This window comes from Anopheles gambiae, chromosome 2 (assembly GCF_943734735.2).
Source record: "Anopheles gambiae chromosome 2, idAnoGambNW_F1_1, whole genome shotgun sequence".
NCBI classification, from domain to species: Eukaryota; Metazoa; Arthropoda; class Insecta; order Diptera; family Culicidae; genus Anopheles; species Anopheles gambiae.
Window position 1 is genome coordinate 50,661,205 of NC_064601.1, and position 17,816 is coordinate 50,679,020.

The 17,816-nt window shown below is 44.5% G+C and overlaps 1 protein-coding gene across 2 annotated transcripts; it reads right to left on the minus strand.

Annotated features, from left to right (window-relative positions):
• Positions 1-259: 259 nt before the first annotated feature.
• LOC1274057 (fibroblast growth factor receptor-like 1) lies at positions 260-17,816 on the minus strand. Of its 2 annotated transcripts, none has more exons than XM_061652724.1 (5): positions 16,962-17,816; positions 1,805-2,011; positions 1,575-1,684; positions 1,262-1,493; positions 260-1,161 (listed from the first exon to the last, which is right to left on the minus strand). In XM_061652724.1, exons 2-5 carry the CDS (start codon positions 1,923-1,925, stop codon positions 497-499), a joined length of 1,128 nt encoding a protein of 375 aa, XP_061508708.1. In that variant the 5' UTR covers positions 1,926-2,011; positions 16,962-17,816; the 3' UTR covers positions 260-496. The 2 variants fall into 2 exon arrangements, with proteins under 2 accessions (XP_061508708.1, XP_313121.6); XM_313121.6 differs by having other exon boundaries at positions 16,953-17,816.

The following is a 17,816-nucleotide window of genomic DNA, read 5'->3' on the forward strand; positions in this document are numbered from 1 at the left end:
CGGATGATGCAAATGTCTGCGGAGTTTATTAATTATTCTTGTTTAATTTTTTTTTATTGAAGCATTTTCAAAATATTTTTTGCTCTCCTTCTATTGAGTTCATGTGATGTTAGCATCAAATACTATAATCAAACAAAGTGCTGTAAAATTGCATACATTCAGGATATCACATGTACGGCGGATTGCATATGCTGTGGATCACACCTCCAAAGCGACATCTAGGTGTGAAAAACGGTACATTCCGGATGTCGACAAAATATTTGATTTAACGGTTTATTTTACTGATTTCATTGATAACGTATTTGAACTAGTTTTTAAAACATTTGTAATAAGGAATTTGCTTTTTTTTTAATGATAACTTATTTAATCTGTTTCTCCAATAATGATTTATCTATTTTGTTTCCATTAACAATGATTTGCTTAGTATTGCTTAGTTTAACACATTTATACGAACAGTTATAATGACTATGTACATGCGAATGGCACTGATAACTACTTACACAATGTCAACTTTCTCATAAAAGTGTTCCGTGTTCTTTAGTCTAACGACGTTTCTTCCCTGTTGTATCCGCTGCACTGCCGAGCCGCCGTGTACATTCGGCTCATACACCAGTGAATCGTGCAGCTGCACTAGCGATTTTTCCTCCGCCCGATGCTTGGCACGTAGCAAATTCAACACTATCCAGCCGAGCAGCGGAATGAGCGCCAATGCAACCGGTATTAGAAACAGCACCATAAGCTCCACGTATGCACCGCCCGCCCCTTCCTCCACCGGTGTGCCGTTGGGATTCAGCAGATTGACGTACGCATCGGCCATGCTGACACCGACATAATTAATGCCAACGCACACGTATATCCCGATGTCGCGCTCGGACGCATTGTACAGGATCAGTTTGCTCAGATAGACGTCGTGCGACAGGAGCTTCTCACCCGCCGACGGCAGCAGCTCGTAGAAGTTCTCCAAGTAGCGTATCGATTTGTTCTGATTGAAGTTGTGCTCCCCGAGCCGTTTGTTGATACGCCGGAACCACTTAATGGTGGGCGGCACCTTGCTGTGCACGCGACACTGCAGCACAATTTGCGCATCGGCCAGGGCCGTCGTGTTAGCGGGCAGATTGTCCAGCAGCTCCGGCGCCGGTATGGACTCATCCAGCGGCCATTCTGCGGAGGGAGAAGAGGCACGGGTTGCATTATTTGAAACAGATTCCATGACGCGTGCCGAGGCGTCAATTTGATCCCGTCCCCTTGCCTGTCAACCTACTTGTCACGACGAGCTCGAACGTGCGGACGAGCTGAATGTCCAGCTGCGTCCGATTGTCCGTCCGGTAGGGGTGTATCGTGCAGCGGTACAGGCCGGCATCCGTCTCTGAGGCGTTCTGTATCGTCAGCGTTACTCGGCACGGTTTATTATCGCAATCGAGCGGCTGCCAGTCGAGTGCATCCAGCAGGGCCCGGTTACTGCAGGCCGTTTGCTGAAAGCCGCCACCACAAGACTGGCAGGTGAAATGAAAATCAAATAGATTATCACGACCGTCGGTCGACAGCGGGGGAAAAAAGAGGAGCAAATAACGTACCTTAAAGTACCACCGCACGTCGGATGAGTTCATGTGGTCCGCGTGCTGCTCCTTGATGCCGCACTTGAGCTGAGTATCTGCCCCGGTGGAACACTGTTGCAATTTGGGTACTACCGTAGGAGAGTGGGGGTTGCAATGCAGCCAAAACAAGGAGAGAGAGAGAGGAAGAAAAAAGGGATGCTAGAGTTAACAGCACGAGAAAACAAAAACTGATTTATTGATTTTCCTACTTTCAGTATCAGACGAAGATCGGCTTTCAATGGCGTGCGAACAAGGCAGCATACAGGTCAGTTGAAGCACAAAAAACACTGCACTAGGATGCAGTTTGGCGTACTTGGGCATCCCACTCATGACCGCACTCGATGAAACGTTTCCATTCGCAGGTTGTACATCTTTCAGCGGACGAGGAAGTAGCTGAGTAGCTGAGGTGCGACTTACTAAACCACCCAAAGAAAGAATGTGAATGTGAGAGGGAGAAATTGTGTGTGAGATAGAAAAAAAGAGAAGGATAGATAAAGAAAGCATACAGAATTAACCAAGATCGACCGGCGAGCAATCGTAGCAACCACGGACTTGGTTAGCACAGGGTACGGTTGCGATGTGAGCAAGTTTTACATTCCCCAATCAGCCTTACTTGGCGTGCGATTGCTTGAGTTTGAAACGTTCTTTACATTTTACTATTCTATTCAACCTTGGTACGTTCGAGGCAAAGGTTTTCTTTTCGCAAGCATCAATGCCGGGTAGTGCTAGGTGTGTAATCAGAATATGTAAAAAAAGCATCCATCACTCAATCATCATCGTTGGTGGGTGAAAGTAAACAGACAGCGATGTTTTTGTTTGTTTCAACGCTGTACCGTTTAGCGTGTTGAACAATTTTACACCTTCATGCAGGGAAGCTAGTGCCAGGTGGTTCCATACATTTTTGGGCGTGTTTACTGCATGTACAGTCTATTACCGAATTACGCGTTTTATGCGTTTCAGAGGTATCTCTCGAACATCGGCGAATGTCGAATATCACGTTTTACAGCCCACATAATTTGATAGATGGGTATTTTTGATTAAATTTAGTACTTATATACTCTATACCAGGGGTCTCCAAACTACGGCCCGCGGGCCGCATGCGGCCCTCAAGCGCCTTTAATGCGGCCCGCGAGGACTGGGTTAAGGTTAAATTAAATAGCTTTCTTTTCTAACAGATTATTTTCTTTACTTCTGAAAGATGAAAATCAAGATTCAATAAAAGAAAGCTGCAGAAATTTGATAAATTTCAATAATATTTTCTTATTAAAACGAGATTTAAACTTCCACTCATTCTAAAGGTAGCGTCAAAATGGCCCTCAACAAGATTGATTGTGAAGCAATGCGGCCCGCGAACTGAAAAGTTTGGAGACCCCTGCTCTATACCATACATGTAATACAATTCATGTAGAAAAAAAATAGAATATTTGCGATTTAAAAGGTAGAAATGGCACAAGACATGCATCACCAACCTACAGTGCATAATATAATGCTCACTTTTTACAATTATACATATTTGCCGTTCCATATTTTTGTGAAAAAAGAAGTTATCATAGAGAGGGGGGGGGGGGGGGGGTTCGAGTCACTTTCGAATTTGCACATAATTATTTACCGCATTCAAGATGTTTTTCAAAAGCTGTCAAATGGTTTCAAAATGAAATTTCAGTTTCAACACATGATTTTTAACACATCCCAAAGAACTGTCAAACTTAATCCAGCTTAACATCATATTGGAGAAATTAAAAATTATTGTGATGGAAATGAAATGACAGACTGATGTGGATTAACATCTTGCAGGCGTTGAATAACATTGTTTACATTCGAAAGTGACTTGGAAAACCCCGTTTTTTTTAATATAACTCGTTATATGCTTACAGAGTTTTCCAAGTCAAATTCGAATGTGCACATAATTATTCATCTCCTCCAAGATGTTTTTCAACAGCTGTCAAATGACGTATTAACTGTCAAATGACGAGGAATAAAATTTGAGTTCTTATACTTGATTTTCAACACATCACATAGAACTATCAAACTCAATACAGCTTGAGACGTGTGGAAAATCACCTCCAAGATGTTTTTCAATAGCTTTCATATGGTTTATTTGCTTCATAATGAAATTTAAGTTGCTACATATGATTTTCAACAAATCACAAAGAACTGTCAAACTCAATCTAGTTCGAGACTTGTTGAAAATAACCTATCATAAATATAAAATCATATGCTCTTTCTCGATCCTATCCATCTATTCATGCGTAGGATTAAACACACATTTAGCTCAGGATGTGACTTTTTTGCATTTTATAAGGATAGTTTCTGATCTCGCATGCGGAAAAATGAACGCTGCTGCTTTCAGAGCATTGCAGAGATTGTAGCGAAAAAAACTTGGATTAATTTTAGATTTTCAACCAGGCATTCACGGCTATATCATTCACAGGCTGATGCATGATCTTTGCATCAGAAGTTGGTTTAATTTGCTGCAGTAATAACCAAGTGAATGGATAGTGTAAACCACCCACAGCATAACAATAATGCTGCCTATAAGCCACCGCTTTGTATCTACTTTTTTGTAATGTAATAAAGCTGGGGATTTAACTGCTTTAGCTAGGATGTGTACTCGACGCTTCCCATAATGTTACGATATTGCACATGCACAAGCACATATCTGATTCATTTAATTTTCTTTACAAATATCCGTGTTTCATAATTAAGATAAAGAGCAAAAAAAAATCTTCATAGTCTTTGCCAGTGTCAACATAAGACAGAACGCAGAAGATCGTTAATTGTCTAGGTGTGCTGGGTCGTGTTAATTTGGCTTCATTAACATCATTAAAATGACACAAAGATGAATACCTTCTACTAAAAGGTCCTTAGCCACGCTTAGAGCTGATGCAAACATAGATGTGATTTACTATCGCAGCTTGTATTTGTCAAGTAGCAATTTGTATTAACGAATGTTTGCGCTAACATCAATTCAATTTAAATACAGCATTGCATCGGATTTTTAATGTTAAAAAATAAAAATGTTAACATAATTGCAAGTACTCAAAAATTATTCTTATCCATTTTCAGTAACTAGTTTAAGCAACATCATAACGATTAGCATAACCTTTTAAATAAGCATAAAGAGTAATAAAATAGTTTTTTTTTCTTCTTTTAAATCATGATTAGCGATAGTGGAAATATCATCACAAAGCAGAAGAGATATAAACATTACAAGAGGGCCCTGCATCGGGGCCTACCCCAACGAGCTCTAGGACGTCCGCAGACCGAGTGCTGGTCGAGAAGAAGAGAACGACCAAAACCCCGGCTAAGTCGGTACTCCAAGGAAATCATTCCTTAAGACGCCTTCCCGTACCGTCGTCCCAGAGGGAACGCAGGTAGAAGGGGGCTACAGTAAGTAATCCAACCGTCTCTATAAGCACCATTATTTCTCATTCAAATAATGCGAGTAAATTCATTTGAAACGACATTTTCCGGTTGGCAGTGTTACTGGTGGGAGGGTTTTGCAAGATGGACAAGGTGAACCAAAGCACACAGCACCGTCCTGAGCCGGCTGGAGAGCTGGAAACAAAAAAAAAAGGAAGATATGGCGCGGAGAAGTGTTCTTGGGGCGGGTTATGTTTTGCCGCAGCATCCTTCTTTGCATCCGGACATTGCGAGACACGGAAATGGTAGAGCGAGGAAGCATAAAGACATCTCTCGCAGCACGGAACGCGGTGCGCGAGATGATGGCGCAACAAGAAGGGGTTGTTTTGCTTGCACTTGAACTAGTTGGACTCGTTCGCCCATAAATCAAACACTTGTTTGCTACCGCCGGCACCTCCGCCGTTCGGTCGGGCAATCACACCCGCCCGCTGCTTCTCCCGAAGCCGCGAAGGAAAGTCCTTCGGTAAATCATTATTTATACGCGATTCGCAAGCTTTTCGCGCGCGCACGTTTGCAGTGGGATTGTGCGCCCGTGTCTCTCCCCCTCCCTCCCCACTTCACTGCAAAACGCACCGAGGTCAGTCGCGTGGAAAAGCGTAACTTAAGGCACCATTAGCGCAAGAAGGCGCGCGAATGAAGACACCAGCAAGACAAATGATAAAACGCGAAAGCGAACTACTTTCCTGCACATTATCTTGCAGTACTTGGTACTTGGGTTGGTTTTTTCGTTCATCCCAGGTCGCTTCTTCTCCGACTTTACTAATACTGTGTAGGTGAGGTTGGTTGAGCATAAATTTAAAGTACTAGAGTGGCTAGTGATGGACGTGTCTTAACGTACGCGGTAGGTTCAGGTGCAGTGAACGTTTAAGCAGGGCCTTGGGTAGGGCTTACCAAGCATATTTTTTATTCCTTTCAGAACCTTTCTTTAAGTAAAGTCTTTCGTATTAAAAATATGCGTTCTCTATTCAGATTGTCCAAGCTTTCCACTTGTATTGAGGAAATATATTTTGTAGACTTAGTTCTCTAGGCTGTTTGATAAAATGTGTTAAATTTCAAATTGTAATATGTGTAGGTTTCTACGGCCTACTCCATCTCGTGGACTGTATTACAGGGTTTTCGAGGATTATTTAGACATGTTCAGCGAGTTGTAGATTCGTTCAGGCATATAATAGACTCTTTCAGCGAGATATAGAATTGTTCGGAAGTAGGCGTAGACATGTTCAGCGATTCTGTAGAGCTGTCATTTGTTTTGTTTACACACTGTGCCGCAGGGTTCAATTTTTCATTCTTAAAAGTCCTAAAAGTAGCTAATAATCATTCCCCAAGCTGTTTTATACATATATTAGTTGAAAAAAGCTTATTTTTTCGAAAACTGTTTGTTTACCTCCTGATGAGAATGATCCAAGCTGCAGTCCAAGGGGTACGAAAGTGACAGCTCGACAGTGTAACCGAACATGTCTACGCCTACTTCCGAACAATTCTATATCTCGCTGAAAGCGTCTATTATATGCCTAAACGAATCTACAACTCGCTGAACATGTCTATATAATCCTCGAAAACCCTGTAAGAAAGGGGAGCAGTACTCCCGAGCAAAAGCCTTGAAAAAGGCTGGCACCCCGATGCAAACTTCCGCCTATCTAACAACGGAATTTACCAAAGAGGTCTTGCCACTCTTAATGAGAATCGAATTTCGTAAGAAGAGCAATGCTCACAAAAAACTTGGAGGAAGAACTAGTTAATTACACTGGAATTCTAACTCGATTTATTTGTGATATCTGGGGTGTTCTTATCAGGAGCCTGATAAGATGGATACAACTGGATTCTGTTTGAACTGGTTTAAATGGGATTTCTGTCTAATGGGAAAATACATGTAATGCGTGTTGCCTATGCATGGGTGTTGTTATTTCATTGCCTAACTTACGGGTGTGTTCTGCCTATCTCAAAATCCAACAATATGTAATAAGTTTTTCTTAAAAAAAGAACAATTCATTTGCGGTCTGTTTACGGATCACAGGTTGGAGACCGAATAAAGGTAGCGTGAAAGTGAATATACTAAGATGATTATTTGGTCAAATGAATTGTAAACAGGCGGAAATATTGAGCTGTATGTATCCAATGTCAAATGATACATTAAAACAAATCCCCAAAGGGTTAAATTTAATTTCCGGTTAAAGTATCGCGCTCTCTCTCTGTCTCCCTATCTTTTTCTCGCTTTTTTTCTCTCTCTCTATCCCTCTTTTGTTAGCCTGCTCAAAGTATGTTATATAAATGTTTAGAATTTATGGGAATATAATTTAATTATGTTACCAAAATCTGATCTGACAAACTTGACTCAAATCTGACTGGAATTGAACATATCAGAGGGAAAAAACGCTCTTTTTCTTCATCTCTTCTTTAGAGCTTCCGTGACTTATTGATTACATATAACAGGATAATCAGTTCTGGGGGTATGGGAGCACGATCCATTTGACCACATAGCTCCAATGTATATCTGCAGAGGGCGCCATAGACGATTGTACCTGGGGTTTCGCTAAACCCGGAGACCAGCAAGTAGTTTCATAGCATCTGTCAATAGAAATACAGGTATTTCTCGATATACGCCATACTTGATATACTCGATTTCGCTATATGCTATGTATTAATTTGGACAGTTCTTTGAGCAAATTGTACATTGAATGTCAAATGCAACATAAATTCCCGTTTTGGTTGAATTTTAAAAACTATTTCAAATGGTATAAAATTGTAATGTTTAGTTAAAATCAGATCATATAACTAATTTAGCGGCTAAAACCTACCACTTCAAGCAAAATTGTACGAAAATTAGTTATAATTTGACTAAAAATCTCGGAATCGACATGCGCTAATTTTCGAGATACGCTATTGCCTCCGGACCGCATTAATAGCGTAAATCGGGGAATACGAATCGGGGATGAAAGAATGAGCCTATTGCAGTGTTTGTAGCTCATGTAAAACAACAGCATTCAATCTTAAGTGATCAATATCATGTAAATTGAAACATAAAACTGCAGAAAGAATCAACAAAAAACATACATTTGGTACTGTTTATTTTGTCAATTATCTATTTAATGTACCGTTTTATGTTTCCTACTTATTTAACTGGGGTCGCAGCAAACTCATTGCTTCTATTAAATATTGTTTTTGATTTTTCCTTTTGCCTTCTATGTGTCGTCACGCGAATGCACCTCTGGTTAAAGCTCCGACTTCTATTTCTTTGAATTCTATTAAATACTGCACTTATCAACCAGTTTCTTTGGCGAAATCCTCTTAAAGCTCTACGTAAGTGGAGTATAGCGTGAGAAAGGCAGCCTTTTTTGCTCGTCTTACTTAACAAACTATATATCTAACCCATCTTACACTGAAACGAACATGATGTGTCGAACAGGCAAAGGGTAGCAAAAGGGTGGGTGAAAGCTGCTGTACCAAATGCTTCATAAAACATCCCCCAAAGAATCTTTGGTATAGATAAGAAACGAAACTGTACGACAAAATGGGGGGCACATTTATTGCAACCTAAACTATTCATCCAAGAAATATACTTACACCGTACATTTCTTTCGAAACGCGGTGGAATATTGTTTTCTGAGATGCCCGTTGTCTTGCCGTGGCCATCTTCTTGGTCAATGTTGTAGCATTCCTGCCCGGGAATCGGGGTACTATGGACCAAGAGTTTTGCTTTCTTTGAGTTATCGTATGACTCACAAAGCACACCCATAAATCAGCAACTTCGACGTTTCAATTGACGGGAAGCAGCTGGAGCTGAAATTTCTCCCCATACACGACGTAAGCATGTAAATACTTTTCCTTCCCACGAGGTTCGGGGTCTCTTTTTCTGTGGGCGATTGTTTTCTTTTTATGTTATGCCCGTTTGCCTCTAGCTTGAGTGCTGCGGAAATGCATCAAAAGAGCTGATGGAACTGGAATAGTGGAAGTTTCTTAAAGGTTAGGTGCTGTGAAATGTTTATGAAGGAACCATTTAGCAGCACCGTGGAACGAACAGTCTCGTGGAAGAAGGACTGTGGTCACTGTTGAGCATTATTTGCATTGATTCATTGCCATTCCAAGTTTAGGGAGAAAAGGGCTAAAAAGGACGATGATCGGAACAAACATTTCTGGTCCAAAAATCCGTTGCTAGTGTGGGTGAGTGGTTGCTCTCCACCTCCTCCGCTTTATTGTGGTTCAGTGAGTTTGAGAAGATTCGAATTAGCTAATTTAACCAAACCGATTCAATGGCATCTCCAAAAAGTGGAATACCAAAGTCGGACGGTTGAGTAAACATTGGCTTGGCGAGAAAAAGTTTCTTGGCTCAGGGACAAGGCATCTTTTAAAGTAGAGAGCAAATCCAGAAAAAAATGCCCGCAAATGATAACACTTTGAGGCACGAAATTTGAATATTCCCTCAGCCATTCATCGGTCTACGCGTGGAGCAAGGGCGCGGAAATTAGACGGATTTCTAATCTGTCGCACTGGTTCAAAGCTCATCAGCAGGGACACCGCTGATTGCCGCGTTTTGGTTTGAGCTGCTGTGTTTTCCTGCCTTAGGCGTACACTAAAAGTGCTTCTTCTCCTGAAGCCGGTTTCATCGTAAGCTGCTTATCGAGGAAGGTAGTGACGTGGTTTACTGTGGCAACATTTTCGGGGCGATACAAAGGTCGCGAGAGAGAAAGAGGTGCAACGAGAGTAACAGATTACCGACAACATCTCCAAATCGGTGTTGGTGGAAGATGGCTTCTCTTATATAGCCAACGGGAGGCAAAGTGTTGCTGCATTCTACTAGAATGATAAAGCTGAATGATTTATTTTTAGCAGACGAATAAGCTTCTAAATGTCTTAGCTGGAAATGGTATTTTGGTGTGCGGTTAAAAATAAAACTCAAACCTAATTTTGGTTGTTGATTTTTGTGTTGTTCTTTGAATTACGGCCAATGTTAATGGCAAATGGTTCCGTTGAAGGAGCAGTCCAAGCCGTAACCAATGTTTGATAATACTTGTTGGTGTAGAAATGGATGGTAAAACGATTTGATTTTCTTGAAAACATAAACGCATGCAGTAAAAGATGCACAGCCCCTTCTATGAATCAATATTGAATGTACAAAGATCACTTGTGAAAGACTTTCAAAATTGTTACTTGATGTAGCAGCACTCAATTATTCGTTATTGTTTGTTTGTACATATATGATTAAATTAGACAACATATGTATTTGTTCAACATGAACATGTATTTGTACATCATGAATTTGTACATCATTTTACATTTAAGTGTTGTACAATTTTATTGCAACCCAAATAAACTTTCGGGATACCTTCACCAACTGTATGGAAGCTGAGTTGTGCGCAAGGATGTTGGCTGTCAACCGGTCATTCTATAGTCTGTTAATGCTGTTGTGTCTTTGGCTTGCATCAGTTATTTTATTAAAACACTAATATAACAGTACACATAATAAATAATACTGACAAGCACAATACACAATAAAATACTCGGCCGCGCGCCAGCCGTACCGTGCCCTGCCGGGAGCCCTGCTTGACCGGCTGCTCGCAACACTTGCTTGTCCGAGCGCACAACACACACTAAGCGGCCCGCGCTTAGTGTGCGTACGACAGTGTGCGTGACACACTGTCGTCCCCTGGACATTGACCAGTCGCAGCACAACCACCACGGCAAGTCCAGGGGTCGGCACGGCTGCCCACAACATCTCCCCCTTTTACTTATCCGGAGGCCCCTTTTACGAACCGACACGCGCATATTCCATTGCGGGAATATCGGTGTGGTGACACCCTCCGGCCATAGACCCTTGTCCTGGGGCATTTTTGCGCAAATGCTGCTCCTAAGCTGCGACCCCGCTACCCGGCTACCGCAACGCTGCTACGACGTTGCAGGAAATCTCCCCGGCGGCGACCGTAATGTCCCGCTAGCCTCATCCAGCAGGAGAGCATTTCCCAGCAACTCGTTCCGCACGCTGCTACGCTGCTGCTGGCGATCTCTCCGGCGGCGACCGGTTTGTCCCGCAAGCCTCATCCGGCTGAAGAGCATATCCCAGCAGCCCGTTATGGCATCCTGTAGCGGTGGTACAATTGCTGCAGCAAGGACGGCACACATTTCGCCCTTCACGTCGGGAACAACACGTCGGTGCTGCAACTGGGGACGGAATGCGACCTCCCCCTCTCTCCGACGAATAAAAAAAAACGGCAGCAGCGGGGCGGCAAGGGACCTCGCCCCCTCTCCGTTGACACTACTGCTGCAGCGGGGCGGCATGAAACCTCGCCCCCTCTCACTGGTCTACGACGGCTGCAGCGGGGCGGCATGGAATCTCGCCCTCCTCTCCGTCCAACACGACGGCTGCAGCGGGGCATGGCATCTCGCCCCCTCTCCGTCGAACACAGCGACAGCAACTCAGTGACCTCTCGCGTCACCAATGATGGCCCGGCAGCTAGGCAGAAAGACAATTCGCCTCTTGCACTGCCGGCGCTCCTTGGGCTGCAGCCCGACGACACCTAGCGTCGCCGCAGATGGCCCGGCAATCAGGCTTCGACCTTTCCATTGCCGGCGCTCCCTGGGCCTGCATCCCGGCGAATCAAACATCGCCGAGTGTGTGTGTGCGGCTGTCCCTTCTGTCCCCATCGCGGGACGACAGCCGGGGCCACGGTCTTAACGGCGGCGGCGGCAGCGGTCCTTGTCGAACGGCGTCCCACTGTCGCGGGGACCCGTACCATCGCGATGGCGCCGGCTCCAACCGACGCGCTCGATCGCGATGGCGACCGCGGGTTCTTCTAGGGATCCTCCTTACGCAAGAGGATCCCATCCTCGTCGCCACTGTTGTGTCTTTGGCTTGCATCAGTTACTTTATTAAAACACTAATATAACAGTACACATAATAAATAATACTGACAAGCACAATACACAATAAAATACTCGGCCGCGCGCCAGCCGTACCGTGCCCTGCCGGGAGCCCTGCTTGACCGGCTGCTCGCAACACTTGCTTGTCCGAGCGCACAACACACACTAAGCGGCCCGCGCTTAGTGTGCGTACGACAGTGTGCGTGACACACTGTCGTCCCCTGGACATTGACCAGTCGCAGCACAACCACCACGGCAAGTCCAGGGGTCGGCACGGCTGCCCACAACATCTCCCCCTTTTACTTATCCGGAGGCCCCTTTTACGAACCGACACGCGCATATTCCATTGCGGGAATATCGGTGTGGTGACACCCTCCGGCCATAGACCCTTGTCCTGGGGCATTTTTGCGCAAATGCTGCTCCTAAGCTGCGACCCCCGCTACCCGGCTACCGCAACGCTGCTACGACGTTGCAGGAAATCTCCCCGGCGGCGACCGTAATGTCCCGCTAGCCTCATCCAGCAGGAGAGCATTTCCCAGCAACTCGTTCCGCACGCTGCTACGCTGCTGCTGGCGATCTCTCCGGCGGCGACCGGTTTGTCCCGCAAGCCTCATCCGGCTGAAGAGCATATCCCAGCAGCCCGTTATGGCATCCTGTAGCGGTGGTACAATTGCTGCAGCAAGGACGGCACACATTTCGCCCTTCACGTCGGGAACAACACGTCGGTGCTGCAACTGGGGACGGAATGCGACCTCCCCCTCTCTCCGACGAATAAAAGAAAACGGCAGCAGCGGGGCGGCAAGGGACCTCGCCCCCTCTCCGTTGACACTACTGCTGCAGCGGGGCGGCATGAAACCTCGCCCCCTCTCACTGGTCTACGACGGCTGCAGCGGGGCGGCATGGAACCTCGCCCTCCTCTCCGTCCAACACGACGGCTGCAGCGGGGCATGGCATCTCGCCCCCTCTCCGTCGAACACAGCGACAGCAACTCAGTGACCTCTCGCGTCACCAATGATGGCCCGGCAGCTAGGCAGAAAGACAATTCGCCTCTTGCACTGCCGGCGCTCCTTGGGCTGCAGCCCGACGACACCTAGCGTCGCCGCAGATGGCCCGGCAATCAGGCTTCGACCTTTCCATTGCCGGCGCTCCCTGGGCCTGCATCCCGGCGAATCAAACATCGCCGAGTGTGTGTGTGCGGCTGTCCCTTCTGTCCTCATCGCGGGACGACAGCCGGGGCCACGGTCTTAACGGCGGCGGCGGCAGCGGTCCTTGTCGAACGGCGTCCCACTGTCGCGGGGACCCGTACCATCGCGATGGCGCCGGCTCCAACCGACGCGCTCGATCGCGATGGCGACCGCGGGTTCTTCTAGGGATCCTCCTTACGCAAGAGGATCCCATCCTCGTCGCCACTGTTGTGTCTTTGGCTTGCATCAGTTACTTTATTAAAACACTAATATAACAGTACACATAATAAATAATACTGACAAGCACAATACACAATACAATACTCGGCCGCGCGCCAGCCGTACCGTGCCCTGCCGGGAGCCCTGCTTGACCGGCTGCTCGCAACACTTGCTTGTCCGAGCGCACAACACACACTAAGCGGCCCGCGCTTAATGTGCGTACGACAGTGTGCGTGACACACTGTCGTCCCCTGGACATTGACCAGTCGCAGCACAACTACCACGGCAAGTCCAGGGGTCGGCATGGCTGCCCACAACAAATGCAGTTCAACTCAAAGAATTAGGCTGTCCACAAGTTCCACAAGGGGGCGTGGCAGGCCCAATTTAAGGTGGCAAAATGGCGTGATGGCATCCACAAAGCAAAGTTTTGGTAAAAGTGTTTAATTCAATACCGATTTTATACAAGTAGTTTGGCTTTATAATTATTTTTGACAGAACCGGTCAAAACTTTTGCTCAAACAGGCTTTTTGGTAACTTGACGAATACACAAAACACTCTTAAAATCTTCATTCAGGAGCAGAAGCGATAGAGATCAACCTTCTAAATAAATACACCTTGGGATAATCCCACTTGTATATCATCTTCTTCTTCTTTGGCACAACAACCGCTGTCGGTCAATGCCTATCTGTATCACTAGTGGGTTCAGTTTTCAGTGACTTATTTATTACTATAGCAGGATAGTCAGTTCTACGTATGGAGGCATGTTCCATTCGAGGTTTGAACCCATGACGGGCATGTTGTTAAGTTGTACAAGTTGACGAATGTACCACCAGACCGGCCCACTTGTATATTATACCCATGTTTGTAGCTGCTCGAAAACTGCTATACAATGCAAACAGCTTATAGGCTGAAATTTCAGCCTACGATCTTAAAAGGGAAAAGGGCCCATAAATAGTTAACTTAAATGCAAATCATTCACTGAACTGTTGACGTATTCCACATGCTAAGTTAGATAAGAAACATGAATTTTAATTGGTTTGGCACCTCAAACAATGACGTATTTAGGATACCAAAGGCCCATACATAAGCGGGGTCCCAGGCGACCGCCTAGTCCACCTACCGTTAGATTCACCGCTGAATTCAAATAAGGATCTTACATGCTGATTGTATTGAATTACTTTCACTGAACTGACTGTTTGTTCAATTGAATATTTAACAAACGCATTCAATTTACCAACAATTGAACTTTCTACACATTCTAAAAAAATTATCAACAACGATTTCTACCCAAGAGCTCTCGTTTCACATCAAATTTACTGAAAACGTTAAAAACTTACTGCAAAATATGTCGGGAGAAAAATAGTTTCCCATTCTGCCGTGCTGATTGTTTCCCGGAGCTAGATTGTAACGAACGCTAAATGGAGCAATTTACTATGCAAACAAACCAAAAGTCACCCGGCAATGCGCGTTTCGTTTCATTATTTACCGTTTACATACCGGATGGTGGTGCTACGTTTTTACACATTGTAATAACGTTGGCATTACAGTCGGCATTTCAGCTACAGTCGGTAGGATCGACTCAAGAAGAAGTAATTAATAATTGATATTAAGAAACTTTCCGTGTGCACTGAATGAACGAACGAACGAACGAAGTGGTACAGTGAGGCGGGTGAAGTGCCCATCAAGTGCCCCGGCCGAGAAATGTCAGCTGCATAATGGAGGAAGTTAAATAGTTGCTAATATTTTTCTCACTTCCCTCCCGGTCGTTGCTGTAACGTGCAGAAAGTGGTTAGCTTTCCATTCCCACTGAAGAATCGGAAGTTGCATACCGATCGGATGCAGAAGAATGAAGCCCTCTGGCAAAAAAAAAATGCATTATGCACCATAGGACACAGTACATTGGGCTCTGATTCTGTCTGGATGTGCTGCTGCAGGGATGTGGCAACGATACAGTTTTTCTTAGCAAAGCACTACTCCGCCCGCAACCATCCCAACCAATTCCTTCCGTCCGTCCGACCAACCGGCGTGTGTGCGGCGTGATGCCTTTGCTCAAACTTTAATTTATTTAATTATGTGCATTTATTGTTCGCATTGCCTTCGCTAGTCGGAAATAGTACCAGGCCTCGGGAGCCTGAGCCAGTTGTAACGATCAAGACAATGGAAGGTTAAGTGTTGTCAGCGGCAGAAGATATCCTTTTTGCCAATCCGGATCAGACATTCCAGTTAGATTATTTTCTTCAGTGGCGTTCCGTTTTTCGCTCCATCATTTCTACATAACGCTGTGCAGCCTTTTGCTGTGAACGACTGAATCAGAATGCAATTGGAAGCTGAAAGTTTTGTTCAAACAGCGTCTGAGCAGTGAAACAATCCTTATGTCGCTGCTGAAAGTGTTGTTTTAGTAGATTTCATCGCAGAGAGGAAACGTTTTTCTTAGAAGGCATTTTAATATGAGATTTTTGAACAAAAGGAGAAGGTGTTTGATTCAGCCGTTGAATAAAGCACTCGAAAGAAAAGGATCCGACAGGATTGGAGATTGTATTAAAGCAACAATGGTTGTTGATGTGAATGTGAAATCTATAGGATATATCTTAAATATTGTTTAATTATTTATTTATTGTGTGAATTGTTAGTTGAACCGAAGATTTAGCATTCTTCCAAGAAAAGCAACGGTCAAATAGGACATGACTTGTACAGAAATTATGCATAATTCTTTTTCGTCTTACTTAATAGTTTGAAGAAAATCATATTTTGTGTAACAACCTACGCGGTCAGGCCGGCTTATACAGGCTTTCGAGACTTATTGAGTATCGCGTAGCCGGTTCAACCGGTAAGATGAGATTTACAGTAACCGTAACCGGTTCAGATGAGATTTACAGTACATTTACAGATGAATACCACAGGACGAAAAAAAAGTATTTTAGTTTTTGTTTTTAAATCTCAATAGGGAAGCTATGCTTCTATTGCAAAGACTCACTGATATTGCAGTTCTGAATTATTTTGTTTTAAATTGCTATTGCAAAATTACCAAGCAAGCCCATGATGTATACATTACCTGATGATTGGCTTAAGAGCCGGTGCGTTAATTAGTAGATGACTGTGATGCCGCAATGCACCAGTATCTTCTTTAGAAATAACATTAAAACATGTGAGGAAATGAGATAGAATGGGTTCATAATTAATTATGAAATTCAGACACTGCAAATCCATCTTCAAATCAAAACAGAAAAACTGTCCCCATGTGGCGTCCCGATATCAACCCCCTCTCAGCCGGATATCGATCGACTTACGGGGCAATAAATAAAAACGCGCAATCGTAACCGTTCTACAACCGTTCGAGCACCGTTGAATCGATTTCGATTTTATTTGCCCTCCATACAAGCTGTAAGCTCCGTACAGGAGGACTTATTGCAGGGGTTCATTAAATTTTATTGCGCCTAGCTTAGCTGAACGCGACGGGGGCTGGACAACTACAGCAAGGGCTTGAACACAAACGTACCCTTGGTGTATCTACGGAACAAGCTGTACATTTCGCTTTGGTAAACGTGCCCGCCCTTTCACACACAATCACACATCTCACACACAGACACTCTCCAGTGCTGATAAGTAAAATTGAAAAACTAGCTCGTATCAAAAAATCAACACGGCTTTTACTGATAGGGTCACCCTTCCGTACACTTACCGCGCTTACCGAAAGATACCGAGACCTCAATCGAGCCGGCAAGCACCGAGGATGGAGGAACGTTTCGCGAGTTTCACCTCCTTGCTTTGGCTGTGCTCCAGGTCCGTTGAGATAAGAGCGTTTTCGGTCGGTTCCGTGTTTGGTGCTGCTCGGTTGCAGGATCGAATGAAGATACGTTCCGTTTGCACTAATTGCTACACCGAGCAATTCGTTGCACTATGTTTCCGGTCTACATTGTCCAGCGCTTGTAAAAGGCTTCCGTACGGTTGTCGATCTTGCGTCGCTTCTGTTTCTGTTATCGGTGGCATTTGACGAATGTGTTTGAGCAAACTACGTTACACACTGCAGCAAAAACGTGCATTTGGTTGCTGAATTAGAATTGAGGCAATTGCTTTTTTGCTGCAGTTTGATTGTATTTTGTATGGTAACTGCTGTTTCGAATTTGCACTACACAGTGGTTGTTCGAAGCACATCATAACTTTTAACCAACACAATCAAATAAGTTGTTTACTATGACATTTTATAATCTAGTTGCACTTCATTGAACACCATCAATTCCAATATTCCCGTCCACTGCCACACTAAAACTGCTAAACTTAAAGTACCATAATGCTGCACTATAAATTCGGTGCGATACTAGCGATGTCAAGGAAGTAAACGTTCACATAACACTACACACTCCATGGGTATTGCAGTTCAATAAACCGATCCCCGATCGAGAGACAGAAACAGAGAGAGAGCAACAGAGACAGAGGGAGACTCGGGCTGTTGTGACGGTGGTCCGGAGCCGTCCGCACGGATCGACGGTTAAAATTAGACTGGAAAATGTGTAAACACACCGTATCGCGCACTTTATTGTTATTG

Coding starts and splice junctions, on each gene's coding strand:
- LOC1274057 (XM_061652724.1), bottom strand. CDS start 1,925: ATGAGTGGGATGCCCAAGTACGCCAAACTGCATCCTAGTGCAGTGTTT. Junction 1,685..1,804: donor ATCTTCGTCTGATACTGAAA/GTAGGAAAATCA, acceptor CTCCTACGGTAG/TACCCAAATTGCAACAGTGT. Junction 1,162..1,261: donor GTTCGAGCTCGTCGTGACAA/GTAGGTTGACAG, acceptor CTCCCTCCGCAG/AATGGCCGCTGGATGAGTCC.